This window comes from Netta rufina (assembly GCF_964035555.1).
Source record: "Netta rufina genome assembly, chromosome: 8".
Classification (NCBI taxonomy): domain Eukaryota; kingdom Metazoa; phylum Chordata; class Aves; order Anseriformes; family Anatidae; genus Netta; species Netta rufina.
In genome coordinates, this window is record NC_140131.1 from 1,517,604 (window position 1) to 1,532,835 (window position 15,232).

The following is a 15,232-nucleotide window of genomic DNA, read 5'->3' on the forward strand; positions in this document are numbered from 1 at the left end:
GGCCTCTCCGGGGCGCTGCGGGACCGGACCGGGGCCTCTCGGAGCCTCCGGGGGCCTCCTCCGGGATCCTCCGGGATCCTCCCGGATCCTCCCCGGGGCTTCCCGGGGCCGGGCCAGGCGGGGCGAGCGCGGGCGGAGCGGGGCGGAGGAGGCGGAGCGCGGGGCCCGGCCGCCCGCCCGCTCCGGTCGCCCCTGGAGACGGGCGGAGGGGCCGGAAGGACGGACGGACCGGGGGACGGACAGACGGACAGGCAGACCGAGGGACAGACGGACCGAGGGACAGACCGACGGTGGGTCGGGGGCTGGAGCCGTGCCCGGGGCGGTGGCGGCGCAGGGCAGCGGGTGGGCCCGGCCTCGGGTGGGCCCGGAGCGCAGTTTGTAGCTTTTTTTTTTTTTTTTTTAAATTTATTTATTTATTTTGCCGCTTTTTGCTGCTTTTTGTGTTTTTTCCTTTTTCCTTTTTTTTTTTTTTTTTTTTCCCGTCCCCATTGACGCTTTGCCCGCCGCGTGCCGGCCCCGCTGGGGGCTGCAGGATGTAAATTGGAAATTCTGCCCCACGCTGCGAGATTCGCTCGGTTTGGGGCAAAAAAAGGGGAAATGCGCCCTGCCCGCCCAGCGTGGCTGTACAAACCCTGGCGTCGCCTGCACAGCCTCGCCCCGCCAGCCACATGTGCTTGGCAGGAGGGCGATGGTGAGACCGGGACCAGCACCAGGACTGGGACCAGCACCGGGACCAGCACTGGGAAACGGGGCCAGGACGGGGCCGTCCCCATGGCCCAGGGGCTGCAGTGGGACCGGGGGGACCAGGAGGTCCTAGTGAATGGCACGGTTTGGGTAGAGCCGTGTGTTGCGTTGGGTTGGGTGCCCCCCGTCAGGCTGCTCGCTGGCACTTCGAGAGAAAATTGTGTGAGTAAATGTGGAGTACCGGGTGGCCGTAGTAGTGTTTTGTGCCTCTGCTGTGCCACTGAATGGGATTAAGGGATTAGCACGCGGTTAATGACTTCTCAATCCCGTGCTTCATCCTCGCTCCGGGTGCGTTGCGGTAACTCGGGGTGTCTTTGATCGAGCGCTGAAGTGGGAAATAAATTCAAAAAGGGAGCGCCTTGCGAGGGCTGAGCCGTGCTGTAAGGCTGGCTGCTGTGGTCGCACAGCTGAGGGGACCACCTTTGCTTGTTAACGAAGCACTCGTTAACATCATAACGAAGACATCGAGGGACCCCAGACAGCAGTCGCTGCTGATCGGCATCACCACCAGCATCCCGACCCCTCACCAGGACTGTGTTTTAGCACAGCCACCGCGTTTCAGACACCGCTGCCGTTTCCGATCTCTCCCCGTGGCTACGTAACAACTCTTTTATGAACGCTCGAAGTTCATTTCGCAGGCTGCCTGCCTCCAAATACTCGGAATACTTGAGCCCAGCTCACGAGGAGTTCCTACACAGCGACGTGGGCGACGCGGGCTCCACAATACCTCCGGCTGTTCCCGAGGCCCTCAGCCCGCCGGGGACACAGCGAGCGCCATGGCCCTTCCGGGTGGGAGCGAGCTTTCCTCCCAAAACGCATCGTCTGGTGACGAGGCTCACTGCAAAAGCAAGTTCAGACCTCTCCAGGAGCCCGCGGGGCAGCCCCGTAAATCCCCACCGTGGGCTGCATCGCTTCGTCCCCCCACCAGGGCAAAGATCTCAGCGCGAGCCATGCCGTCAGGGGCAGAACGAGGGGCTTCCGAAGCAGTTTTAATTAGCACCGAAGCTTGCCCCGATAATATTGGCCAAATTATTTAGCAGCGTGCTTCGAAGGCTTGTACTGCTGCAAATAGGTTGTCTCCCAGCAAGGAGCGGGGCTCTCGGGGCTCGTGTTCCAGCACAGAAAATCCCTTATCTCGCCGAGATAGGAATCGGTAGTAAAACTTTCACTGGCTGTAACGAAAGCAGCAGGCGAGCTCCCCGGATCTGGGAAGTAGCTGTGGGCTTGCCGGTTCTTGGGAAACTGCAGCTGCAGATGTTGGGTGGCTCTCGGGATTTGCCCGGAGTTAATCGCTGCTGGAATCGTGCGGCTGTGCTCCGCGTTTTGTGCTCGCACACGCTGAGAGTTTGGGTTCCCAACCCGAGCACCGGCGCTGCGTTTGCCACGGTGCTCTCCTCTGAAATCTGTTGAGGATTATAGGAGGGAGGGAGAAGAGCAAATCCTGAAGGCATGAGCAAAAGATTTTTGCTCTGTGTTCTCTAAGGATTAATGAGAAGGAGCAGAAGGAATGACAGCAGTCCTCGAAGCTACGCTGGAATTCTCTGCGGGGTTTTCTGGAGGCAGGTAAAAGTAGGGGTTAGCAGAGGAAAACCCTAAATATGGACAAATGGGTAGTGTGGCAGGCTGCGAGAGGACAGATTCAGATGGTTGCCTGCCGAATAAATCAGCAGGGTGTGGGTAATGCCACTAAACCCCATTTACTGCCTCGCCTGTCATGCCTCCTCCAGCATACCCCTGTGCAAGCAGAGCTTCCAGGTAAGCGTTGGTCAGGGGCTGGACCCCAGCCCCATCCCATGGCACTGTCCCCAGCCCGTGGCACTGTCCCCAGCCTCATGCACGTGGGCCCAGGGCTGGCTTCACGCTGGGGATTTCGGAGCGGGGCGGGCAGGGCGTGAGCAGGGCGTTCTCCTCGGAAGCAGTGGGTGTCGTTCGGAAGGGAAGGTGTGGGCAGGGGATGGGGAAACCTGTTGTTGGAGTCTGGCTTGCAGAGCAGGACCTGCAGCGGCGGCCCTGGGTGGGTTGGAAAAGCCTCACGGGCAGCGGCTCCAGCCCCAAGGAAGGGTGTAAGAGCTGGGAGGGATTTGGGCTGTCCTGCTGTGTCTGCTGCAGCACCACCGCCCCGCACAGCCCCGAACCTCCCCCAGGATCTCCTGCCTCTGGGCATCTCCCAGACAGCCCCAGGAGCAGCAGGGTTGGTGGCCCCAGTGCCTGCAGCGTTTCTGAAGCGCAGAGCCTCGCTGTAAGGAAGAAACCCCTCGGCCCATGGTCACTGCAACGCTTCTGCTGCTTTTCCCTGCTTCGTGTCCCTGCAAAGCTTTCACAGCACCAACCGTGTGCGTTATTACACGGGGGTATCGGACAGAAACAAAGCGATTTTAGTTGTTTAAAGCTTATTTCAAATTGGTTATAACGTAGGAAGTCTGGCTGCAGCAGGCCCGCTCCTGAGCCGCCTGTCCCTCGTGGGACGTGTTTGGATTTCTGTCCTGCCCTCTCAGCTCTCTGTGCTTCAGCTTCCCCGATCGTGGTGCAGTCTGCACGTCTGAGGAGTTTGATGTGTCTGCGTATGCCTTTTAAGCTAATAAAAGAGGAAAAGGCTCTTTGCAAGGCCATCAATCACTTCAGTGAGCAGCCGGTGTACTTCCAGAAGAAAATCTCCTTTCTGGTTTTAAAAATAAAATCAGACCAACACAGGAGGCATTGACACCTGATTTTTTTTTTTCTGTGCTGCCACTTTAGAGTAAACGTGGAAGAGGTTCTGCCCAGGGTGGTTTACTCCAGCTTGTGTTGGGGAAATGAGGTTCTCCTGAAGGAGCCCTTGCAGCACTGCTGTGCTTTCAAACGTGCTCTCTGTGTGTGGGGATGGGGCTGCCCCCTCCTCGAAACTCTTAGAGAGTTTCAGACTCGGGCAAGTATGGTTTAGGCAGGCTAATGCATCACGAGAGGAGGTAAGATTGTGTTTGTGTATAGGTTTGGTTTAGTGCCGAGCTTGTAAAAACCTCTCAGGCATCTAGCAGCCTGGAAATCACCAAAAAAAACACAGAGTTTGCTCTGCCCTCTCCCTTCGGCTGGCCTGAACCTCCGCGGGCACAGCGCTGCTGCAGGCCGTGCCTGAGGGGCACGTGAACCAACATTAGGTGTGGGTTTAGAGCCAGGTACTGGTGATGCAGAAGCCCAGAGGGCACTGATTTCTGAATCAAATAATGAGAAGAGAACCCCTGAGTTAAGCCACCGGGAAAGGTGTTGAGGTGTTGGTCTCAGCGCTGCGGAGGGAAGTTAAGCGAGCGCGATGGAAAGATTGAAGGTTCAAGCCAAAGGACTCGGGTGTTTGGGTCTCTGCTCGAGCCGGGCTGAGCAGAAGGCAGCTCTGGAAGCCTTGGTTTGTGTCGCTGTGAGACTGGGGGGATTTGCCCTGAAAAAGGGGCTGGTGTTGCTGCAGCCGGTGCTGGGCCCCCTGCCTGCCTCCTGCTCGTCCCGCTGCACGCACGTTCGAGCTGCTTCTGGAGCCAAAACTTCCTCATTTCAGACGGATTTTTTAGGTGGGCAGAAGCCTCCTCCTTTGGTTTCGCTGCAAAGCAAAAGCTCGTTGCCATAAAAAGCTTGTTTTGTGCCACGCAGCCATCCGTATGTGTGCAGGCTGGGTGCTGGGTGCTTCGTGTCCTCGCTGTGCGTGAGCAGCACGGGCTCAGGGCTGGGATAACAACTCCTGCAGCTGGGCAGCCTCCCTTGGGATGCTGTCAGTGGTGATCCTGGCTCCTGCCAGGCCCTGGTTAATGAGTTATTGGTGTCCCGGCTTCTTCCTCAGCCTGAAGGCAGCCGGGGTGGGTGGTCGGCGGCTGGCACGGTGCGGGCTCTGCAGGGACAGGGCTGTATAAATTTGCATTGTAAATGCCAGGGGAGGTGAATGTGCTGATCACAGCCAGGGCCAGAGGCCTCCTGCTGGCTGCACAGCCTGAAGATGTGCTGCACACCCCTGGAGTCACAGAGTCGAGAGCAGAGCCAAGGCAAGGAGACTAAAAAAGCAACCTGGACTCGTGAGAGAAGGCCCTGCTCTTGCTCCCACAGCAGGTGGGTCGCCTTGGCATCGCCTCTCCCACCCCAGCATCTTACGGCAGGGAACGGCACCTGGAGCAGGAGTTTTGTGCTTTTAGGGTTGGCCAAACTGCGGGAGCGTGGTGCTGCTGTGCTGCGAGGCTGGCACGGGGCTCCTGCAGTGGGGGAGCACCACCCGCAGGTCTGCGTTCATTTTTCTGTGATACAGAGCAAGGTTTGCGACCAGTGCTGCGTTAATCTCGTTTCTTGTAATCCTGTAGTCAAGTGTGCCTGTTAATTTACTTATTTTCCCCAGTGGTAGCGTGGTGGCAGTGAGAATGTGCTGGCTCCCCGCACGGCTGGCAGGGGGCACAGAGCTGGGTGGAGGGAAGGCTTGAGGGAGATGTTTTGGGGGGCCTGGCTCAAAATGCTGCTGTCCTTGCGACCAGAAATAAACCCCGGGTGCTCGTTCCTCTTTGCTTTGGCTTTCCTGCACTCCTTACAGTTGTTTTTCTCTGTTTCAGGCTCGCTGCACAAATAAAATCCAAGCCAGGCGGACAAGCACCGAGGCTGCCTATGTAGGTGAGTGTCCGGCACACACACACTCCTTTCTTCATTGCAGAACACCAAGCAGCACGGCAAGGCCCAAACCCCTGTGATTTCATTTAATTCTGGAGCAAAACCATCAGAAAACGCTCAGGCTCTTTGCAGAGGGCTGCGTCAGTTAGCCAGGGGTGGCACGGAGCCCTCCATAACTTCAGTACTTGAAGTGCATTCCTAATTATCGCTTTCCTACTCATTTCCTCCTAATTCTCCCTTTTCTCAAATGAAACACTCGGATATCCTGCAGCCAAGCACCTCGCGTGCTGCTGTGCACCCCTTTGGTGGCTTTGACCCGGGAGCCTTGGAGCTCTCCGCAGAGCATCTCCCACCCAGCTCTCCTTTCTCTCTCTTTCAGACTGAAGAATTTGCTCAAGGTCACGTAAAACCTGCGGCCGGGCTGCATCTTGTGACTCCCTCCCCGTCTGGAGCTTTGACCGCGGGCCGTTCCTGCTTTACATGCCGTAAGACCAGCTGCTTTTGGTGCAGCCCACGTCTCTCTGCACGTTTCTGTAGATGGTTTTTGTCTTTTTCTGCTGTCCACAAGCGGGGCAGCGCTGCGCGGGGAGGAGCAGCTCCCATCCTGGGGGAAGCTGCGCCCCCGTTTGGCAGGGAGCAGGTTGCCTTTCCTCAGGGCATCGGGCTGGTGACTTGAAAACATCAATCCTCAGATGTTTCTCAAGGTAACCTGGATCTGGAAGTGAGTTTTCATGGCTTTAATTTACACTGAAGACATAAAAAGGCCAGGCAGTAAAAACACAGAGGAAAATACAAGCAGGTTTTTCCACTGCTCCTTTCCCAAGAAGTAAATTGGGCTTGTCAGAATCACGTGCTGGGAGGCTGGCTTTGAAATCCAGCGTAGCCGGAGCCCAGCCTCAGTCAGGGCTGTACTGGGCTAACTGGTGGAAAGCAGCTGGAGAGGGAACAAGTCCTTAACGGAGAGCCCAGGTGGCCAAATCCGTGTGAAGATCTTGGCGGCTGTCAATTTTTCATTTCGGATTATTGGGGGTTGCTGTGCGTGTTAGAAAGAGCTGCAGGTGAAAGGAGAGTTTGTGGTTGCTGTGCATTTCCTGTTAAAAAAGCGATTTAGAAATCGCTCAGGAGCAGGTCTTGGTGCAAGACCCCAGGGCTTGCACCAAGGGAGCTGTGCTCAGGGCAGCACCGTGCACAAACGTCCCCGAGCCCTCTCCGTGCAGGCAGAAGGGTCAGAAACCATCTCCAGTCCACGCTGGGTTTTGCCCCTTACGCTGCTGTGTGAGGAGGGCAGGGTTCGGCTGTGTTCCCACTCACCCAGCGCTGTTTCCTGCTGTGTCTGGCAGAAGGAGGAGGCTCAGCAGCTGCCTTCCCCTCCGCCAGGCGTCTCGCCCTGCTTTCCACTGGGTGTCAGTGCGGCCCCGCGCAGGGCTGGGCGCCTCTCTGTCCGTCCGTCCCTCTGTCTGTCCCTCGGGCAGCCCCAGGGGCAGGGTGCTGAAGGTGCTGTTCCCCCCTGCCGAGCTGGAGGAGGGCTGGACACCTCCTCTCCTTTGGGTGCTCTCTATTTAGGGCTGCAGCCAGGACAGCGGGGTCCCCACCATGGGTGGCTTCTGTGGCGTGGCTTTTGGAGCTGTGGATGGGACGAGCAGCGCTGCCCAGGAGGCAGGCAGGGAAATGCTGAAGGTGTCAGCAGGCTGACGGATGGGGGAAGCTGTTCTCCTTCCTCTCCCTCCTCACCACGTTGTGCACCACGCTCGGTGCCCATCCTGGCTTCCAGCTCCTGATGCAAGCCGTGCTGTGCCCTCAGTGCCTGGGGCTGGAGAGGGGTGAGCAAAATCGCTGAGCACGGAGGTAGGAGCGAGCTCTGGCCTTTTATTCCTGTTAGCACTGTGGAGGTAAGAGGAGAGGGGTGGCTGGATGTGGATTTTCCTGCTGTTTTCTTACTGAGAGGGCGCCCAGGAGGGTGGTGTGGGGGTAAGGTCCCCGCAGAGGGCTGTGGGGTGGCTCTGTAAGCAGCTGGGGCTGCTGGAGTCCTCGCCTTGGTGGGGATGTGCGAGAGGCACCCGGCTCCAGCTTGCAGAAAAGCCTCCAAAGCACCCACGGGCAGGACCCCACCGTGCAGGGCTGGTGCTGTGGCAAGCCCGTGGCTGGCCGCAGGAGGGCTGTGAGCACCTTGTGCGCCTCTGCACGCCGCCCTTCTTATCACAGCCCCTCCAGGTGTGGTTTAATCCGCCTGGCTGACCTGCAGTTTTGAGTTACCCGGCTTAAAAGCTGTTTTCCTTCCCCAGGAGCAGTAAGGGGACACCCGCCTGAGCCCCGTGCAGCTGCTGTGCCCGAGCTGCCTTTACGTAACGCGGGGCTGGGTAATCACAGCGAGCTCAGCAGGGCCAGCGCTCGGAGCCGGGGGAGCACGAGGCACAAATTGGGCTTTAATTTGCCTTCATGCCCAGCTGGGGACCTGCCGGGCCGTTGTGCCGAGCGCCTGCTGCATCCTGACCTCCTCACTGACTGCCTGCGCGGAGAGGTAGGGCAGAGCCTTACAAGCAGGGTGCTTGGAGGGAGGAGAGGCAGCTCCACCTGCTCCTGGCCATTTCTGGTCTCACTTAGTAAAAAAAAAAAAAAAAAAAATGCTGCTGGTGGGCGTCCCTCCCCCGTAATAACTTCATCCTAGAGCCTCACGGCGTGCTCAGGAGAGCTTGTAGCATTTCTGCACATCTGGTGCCCTGGGCTGTGTCCCTTTAGAGGGGATTATGGACTGTAAAAGTGTTCTCCAGGGCAGCTAATGCCGTCCTTTCACGATGGAGGAGTGGGAGACGCAGTAACAAACAGAGCAGGAGGGTTGGGGACTGCTGGCAGAGGGCACGAGGTGACCCCGAGCGCACGGCAGCTGTGCCACGGTGTGTGGTGAGCTGGGATCCGGAGCTGAGTCCTGCTGGGGGTGCTGGCTCCTGCAGCAGAAGCTGATGGCTGATCTTGCAGCCATCCGGCTGCACCTTTCTGCTCCTGCAGGCTCCTCGTATTCAGAAGGGGAAATCAAAGCTGCCCGGGGTGCTGAGGGCTCGGGGAAGCAGCTCGGGGGCTGACCCAGTTGTTGGCAGATCTCTGCAGGAGGGGTTCGGTAACCCTAGGAGGGCCGTCAGGGCAACGCCGCTTCTGTTTGCGCGAGGAGGAGATGCAGCACGCTGATTTTCTAATGTTACATGGTTTTGAAACATCTCATTTGTTAATGCAGCCGGGAAAATAAGCACGGCAGCTTTGGGAACGAGGCCGTTCCTTCAGGGAGGGGGCACTCGGTGGCAGAGGCTCTGTGCTGGGGGCGCGGGGAGCAGGGGCAACAAAAACCTTACAGCTGCCAGCGAAATGGAAGCTTTTAGTCCTGGCTTTTAGGTCTGTGGTAGCAGGTTTTAACCCCGTGTTTTTACAACTGAAGTGCCAGGGGGGCACTGCTCAAAAAAAAAACAGCGGGGGGCCACGGGGCAGCAGCGGGACCTGCCCGGAGGAACAGCCCCGTGCCTCCCACTGGTCCTGCTGCCTCCCCTTGCTCTCGGGTGAAGGAGCTCAGCACCCCTCTCCCTGCCAGCCCTCCTCACGGGCAGGGTCTCTCCCCCAAATTCACACAGCTCTGCTTTGCTTTTCTGTGCGGTGACCCCCGGCGTGCTCCTGCGTTGCGCGCTGCTGCGTCAGCCTGCCTGGTTGGCTGGGCTGCCCGTCACCGACTGCAGTTGGAAAAGGCTCCTGCGTGTGACTCACAGGTCTCCAGGTTAATGTGCCGTGGCTTTTGCCTCGAATTCCTGGGAGCGTTTTCACTTTGATTGCATTTGACAGGTAAGGTGGAACGCGTCCAGCGTGCCCCTCCCTCCCCTTCCCAGTGGCAGACAGGCCCCGCGCCGTCCCCTGTCCCAGCAGGAAGGCGAAGCACCTGGAAATGAACCTGGGTGAGCAGGCTGTGACTGTCCCAGACCGAGGTGTCAGTGTCACTCAGCTTCTCTCCTGCAGCCTGGATCACCCAGCGCCGTGCCTGGCTCGGGCGGCGCAGCGCTGGTGATCCAGCACGCACGGTGCTCACTAAGGACCACATCCCGGTGCTGGGCACGGTCCTGGCAGCAGCACGGCGCTGTGTAGGGCGTAGCTGGCTGTCACTGTGACCTGCTGGTGGTGTGTGCACAGCTTTGGGACACCACACGTCCCCCCTTCATCCCGGAGGCACAGCCGGACTTTGCCCCCCGGCCGGAGCTGCTCGCGGCGCCATCCCCGCCCCGGCGCTGGCTGACTCACGGCGTGGCTGCCTCGCCTCCTGCCTCTCCATGCGGGCTGGAGCAGGCTTGCAGCGCTGCAGGGCGAGCTGCTGCCGTGCAGACAGCCCTGCCTGCCTGCCTCCCGCTCGGCGGGCGGCGTTGATGCTCCTTGATGCTGGCTGCCTGCACCCAGGGCCGCTCGCGGTGCGCAGCGCGCTGCCAGCGCGGCCACGTCCCGGCCCCAGCAGCAGCTCTCAGCCTGCAGGGTGCTGAGCAGGGCTCCTGCTGCACCTCCTGGTGCTGCCGCCCCGCGGGCTGAGCGCTGCAAGGAGCCTCCTGCTCCTCTTCCCTTGCTTCTGCTTTGGGGAGCGGGGGGTTCATGGGGAGAGGGGCAGCCAAAATGCGGGTGTTGACCCGGCTGTGGCAGCGGCACAGCCACCTGCATGGCTGTCCTGCTGCATGCTGCTGGGATTCAGCTGCTTGTTGCCCTGCCCAGGGGCACGGGGGGCTCCTCTGCTCACATCCCTGCAGCTTCTCTGCAGCTCTCCCCGGGCAGCTGCAGGCAGGCCAGCGGGACGGGCACGCTCAGGGTTGGTGCTGCAAGCGCAGCGCCTTCCTGCAGCCACCTACAGCCTCGTCTGCTGCCGAGCACTTGCTTGGCGCCGTGATCTTTGAACTGGCACACGTTTAAAGACTCTGAACTTAAAAAAAAAAAAAAAAAAAAAAAAAAAAAGCACTTCCCCCGCTTACCCCGGGGTTGGCACTCGGCGTGCGTGCGGCGTTTGAACCGGTTCTGCTCCGCGCCTGCCTCCTCCCGGCTGCACGCAGCAGGAAAGCAGCCAGCAGCACAGGAGGCGGCTGCTCTGCGGCCACAAGGATCAGGGAGATTCGTAAAAGTGTTTTACTGGTTGTTTAGGGACACAGGATTGTCATATAGGGTTGAAATCCCAGCACCAGTGATTGCTGGCCTGCGTGTGAGCAGGAGGCATCCCTCGCACCTTGCGATCACCGTGAGCCAGGGCAGCGCCGTGCAGGCAGCCCTCCCGCGTCCTGCCAGCACGGCTGCTCCCAACCCGAGCTCAAGGAGGCTCAGAAGCTGCCCCGTGCCCTGCTGGAGGCTCCCCAGGGGCTGCACGAGGCAGCTGGGAGCTGCGAAGCGTGAAATACCTGTTGGTACGGCCCTCAGTGCCGCACCACGAGCTGCTTAGCCCAAAGTTAATCATCCCAGCCTAGTTAATCATTTAAAGATGTCTTTAATGGATACGAAGTTGTTTTCTCCAAGTCAGCCGACGCTGTCACGGCCTCCCCACACTCTCTTTTTGGAGGATAACCTGCTTCTTGCCTGCTCGGCTGAGCCCCGGGTGCAAGCTGCCTGCCGGGGGGCTTTGGGCAGGCAGCAGGGTTCCTGCCTTGGGAACCCCTGGGCTTGGGCTGCAAGGGGCTCTCGGGGTCTCGGGGCAGCAGCTGGGGCTGCTCTGCTGTCATCTCAGAGCCACGGAGGCCACCGGGCCGGTGCTTTGCCTTCTTACCCAGAGCAGGAAAGTCCCAGGGCTGCTCTTTTATTTTTTTTTTTGCCTGCACGGCCATATGGGAGCAGACGGCAGCTGGCAGTGTTTCTGTGAACTTTGCCTGTTGTTCTGTGTGTGCGTGGTGGTTTTTTTTTTCCCCTCGGCTGTGTCACAAAGCTGCTGCAGGCCTGGAACAGCCCAAGCAGATGGGGCAGGGCAGGGGACCCGCTGGGGTGGCGGTGGCAGCACCCAACAGGAGGGCTCCATGCAGTTTTCCTGGGGATTTAGCTAGCTGACACGCAGCTGGCAGCTCCCGTCGTGTAAAATAAGAAAAAAACACTTTTTTCAGTGTGTTGCTGTTGCCTCTTTGTCGGGGTGCAAAGCGCCGGGCCAGCTCCTGGGCAAATAACCCTCCGTCTTTCCAACAGAGCGCCTCCGGATCCCTGAAGATGTCTGGCAAAACGGCGAGCACCACCAACAACATCGCTCAGGCCCGCAGGACCGTCCAGCAGCTGAGAATAGAAGCCTCGATAGAGCGGATAAAGGTGGGGGCCCGTCCTGCTTCACCCCTCCTTTCCTCCTGTTTTGCCCTCGGAGTGCTGTGCGTGGGGGCACGCTGTTTGTTTGTTTTTTTTTCCCCCATTTGGAGCTTGACCTTTGTGCTGCAGCCCGGGAAATCTGAGCACAGCCCAGTCTTGGGGCCGCTCTGAGAGGTGGCCTCGGGTACTTCGGTGTTTCCTGGGCTTGCAAAATGGACCGAAGCAAAACGTGAATGCAGGTCAAAAGGGAAAAAAAACAAAAAACAACCAAAAAAACAGGTGTAAGCTTCCAGTTTGATGTGTTGTGTTCCTTTGGAGATTTTGCTACATCCTTCCAATGGCTGCAGGTTGCGTCTGCACCTTTGTGTCACCGAAAGGAAGGTCACTGAAACGGCTTTTCAAGGCACAAAAGAAGCCCGGCTCTTTTCCCGGCTGGCAGGGATGGGATACTGGGTACGTTGCTAACATTGCCTGGACAGATGTTGTCTGTTTGGCTTCTCGAATTATTGCCCAGCCCCTCGTGGAGGCCAGCAGCACAAAGCCCGGGGTGCACGCAGCAAAGGTGCCGTGTCCATGCTGGCTGCGGGGCGGCGTTACGCAAGGAGGGACCGCGCGCAGCATTGTAGAAAGTGTTAGTCATCTCAGGACACCTCTGTTTGTTCTCCCCAGCTTTACAGGTGATAAGTTCCTTATTACAAAGCTGCTGGATATTTCGAACCCCTCCTGTTTGTTTATGGTTTTCAGCAGGAGCTACATAGAAGCTGAGCAGCACTTTCACCTGCTGCCGCAAGCTAGCCCCAGGAGGAGCATGGCACCGGGATTCATCTCCTTCTTCCCCCTGCAGATAAAGCTGGCCCCAGCGTGACACCCAGGGCAGTCTGCCTTTCGCAGGAAACAGGGTCTGGGCCCAAACAACGTGTTGACTGCCCAGCATCAATCTGTTCGTGCACAGGGCTTTTCCCCAGTGGGCAGCTCGTCTTGCTAATTGCGGGGAAATCCGTGGCCATTTCATGTTTTTTTTTTTTCTGTCTTCCGCAGGTGTCAAAGGCATCGGCAGACCTAATGCTCTATTGCGAAGAGCATGCCAAGAAAGATCCGTTGCTAATGGGCATTCCTGCCTCTGAGAACCCCTTCAAGGACAAGAAGACGTGCGTGTTGTTATAGGAGCGCCCGCGCTACCGCCGCTCTGCGACGCGGGGCGAGGCACAGGCAGATGTATAGACAAATAACCCGTAAGGTACCTGCTAGTAACTCTTCCTTTTCCACGTGTATAAATGGTTTCTTAAGCTTTCTAAAGCATTTCCTCTCTTCCCGGTCTTCATTAGGAAGCAGGTCTCAAACAGATTTAATTGCCCTCTGGGCCGGCGGGCGCGGGGCTGGCTGCGCCGTGAGAGCCGCCCGTGTGCCCGGGGAGCTGCTCGGCTCCGGCCCCGCTCCCGAGATCCACAAACACCACCAAAGTTGCCTGGCTTTGCCGACAGAACAGGGACAGATTGGGAATCCCAATTAACCATCGTTTGTTTCAGTTTTTTAGACCGCGCGTGCACGCAGGGCGGGCAGCGCTGCCTGCCTGGGGAGCGCACAGCCGTGCCCTCGTGCACATGCACACGTCCAAGTGCATTATTTAGCAACAGCTGCCTTGAAAACCATTGTAGCAACTGCTGGCGAGCTCCAGCGACTCATGCCTACATCTCTGTTATGCCTCTTTCTCTTGATGGGTTTGTAAGTGCGAAACCTGAAGTGTCAGGAGTCAGGTGTCTGAGGGGTTTTTCGTAGCTCCTCAAGAGGAGTTGAAAAAGCAGAGTTCTCAGCTTCAGTTCTGCTCGATTCTGCTTTTCTGCTTTCTCTAATTAAACCTCTGTGTTGGTATTCAAAAAAGCTGTCAAAAGAATCAAAGGCTGCAAGCTCACGTTTCCCTGGCTTTGTGGCTGAGGTAGAGGTATGGTTCTGTCACTCCAAGCCTCGTCTGTGTTTTGTACAGGGATTCAGAATTTGGCTCTCTTTTAAATTCCTTTTTAGAGGGGAAAAAAATGCCAAATTGTCTCCAGATTGTGGTTATGCAAATATAATTGGGGAGCCTTTCCATCAAGTACGTGATTTTATATATATACATAATAAAAACCTCCTTGTGTGTGTGTGTGTGTATAAACTTTAATAGAATATTTATACAAACATTGCATATTAACAGAAAACTTTGAGGGGATTTGAAACAATCCCGACTTCAGCAGGCTCCCGATGCTCTTTGCCTTTCCCTGTAGCCGGTGGTTGGGAGGCTGAAGTCCTGATCTGCCATAACCGTGCATTTCTGTAACCACGTCTACGGAACTTATTAACCACTTGTAATTTACTGTCTTACATTGCCTATTTGTCATTTCTATATTAAATTATATACGCACTGTTGATAATACATTGAGAAATGGTATCTTTGTTTAACAAGCCTCTTTAACCCACAGCTCTAAATCCGAACGCGGGGCTGGCAGTGAGGGAGCCGTACTGCTCATTCTCTGCTCACCTTCAAATTATTTTTACAACTATTTTTCTAGTGACAATTTCACAACAATGACGTAGATCCACGCTGAGTTTTTTTTACTCTCATTTTATAAGGCACCTAGTTGAGAACAGCCCTTGGCTGCGGGTGGGTGGAAAGGGCCAGGGGCACCAGGGGGCCTGAGCAGCTCGGGGGCGAGGGGAGGCTGCCCGCGGGGTGTTCTGCCAGCCTGTTGGAGCTGTGTGGACACAAGGATGGCTTCAATGCCGTGCTTTTTCCCTGTACTGTTCCACCGAGCCACGTGGGGGCTGCTGGCCGGGGGTGCCTCTGCCTGTGGGAAATCCATCGTGTCCTACAGACCTGTTCCCTACAAGGTGCATTTTTCTGCTTCTTCATACAATTTTGAACTCTTTGCAGCTCTGGGGTGAAGATTTATCCCAGTATCTCCTTCGTTCTTGCTTCCACGTTGGAAGATGGTGTGGTCAGAGACGTGGGATTAGGAACGCTGCAGGTTTTCCTCCAGGTGCTTCTCAGTTCAGGCAGCCCACCCGAGGGTGTCAGCTCGCCCAGCAGCACGCGGGTGGCAGCTTCTGGCAATGTGCTTTATGGCTGCTCAGGTACTTTCTGTGCTTGTACCTGCACTACACGGGGGGGGTGTGGCCGCACACCCGTCTCCGCTTGTAACTTTGCTCCTTTGCTATAAATACTCCACGAAACAACAGGAGTTGTGCAGCTCTGAAGAATCACAGACTCGTAATCAGTAAAATGAAAAAGGAGAAACGAAACCAGTGGCATGGGCAGCAGCCGGGAGGTTCTGGCGGGGCAGGATGGGGCAGGGCCCTGCCTCGGGGTGCTCCCACCTCCAGGCCCTGATGCCAGGAGGCCCTGCTACCACCCCAGTGTGTGCTGCTGTCCTGCCCCACAGACCAAGCAGCCCCTCAGGTGGCTTTGTTTTCCTCTGTACTTCTCATCGAGGCACTTTGGTTTGGAGGCAAAGGCCCGATGTTTGTTACAAGCCCAGAAAAGGAGGCTTTGGGAGCAAAAAGCCTTTAGTTTTACGCGTGTGTGTGTCTATAAATACACATAAATATGTACATATGGGGGGGGTGTATTTCA

The 15,232-nt window shown here is 57.3% G+C and overlaps 1 protein-coding gene across 1 annotated transcript; it reads left to right on the forward strand.

The window, feature by feature from the left end:
- The first annotated feature begins 178 nt into the window (after positions 1-178).
- GNG12 (G protein subunit gamma 12) lies at positions 179-14,005 on the forward strand. Its single transcript, XM_084291548.1, has 5 exons — positions 179-290; positions 5,298-5,355; positions 5,732-5,837; positions 11,518-11,634; positions 12,667-14,005. Exons 4-5 carry the CDS (start codon positions 11,539-11,541, stop codon positions 12,790-12,792), a joined length of 222 nt encoding a protein of 73 aa, XP_084147674.1. The 5' UTR covers positions 179-290; positions 5,298-5,355; positions 5,732-5,837; positions 11,518-11,538; the 3' UTR covers positions 12,793-14,005.
- Positions 14,006-15,232: the final 1,227 nt, after the last annotated feature.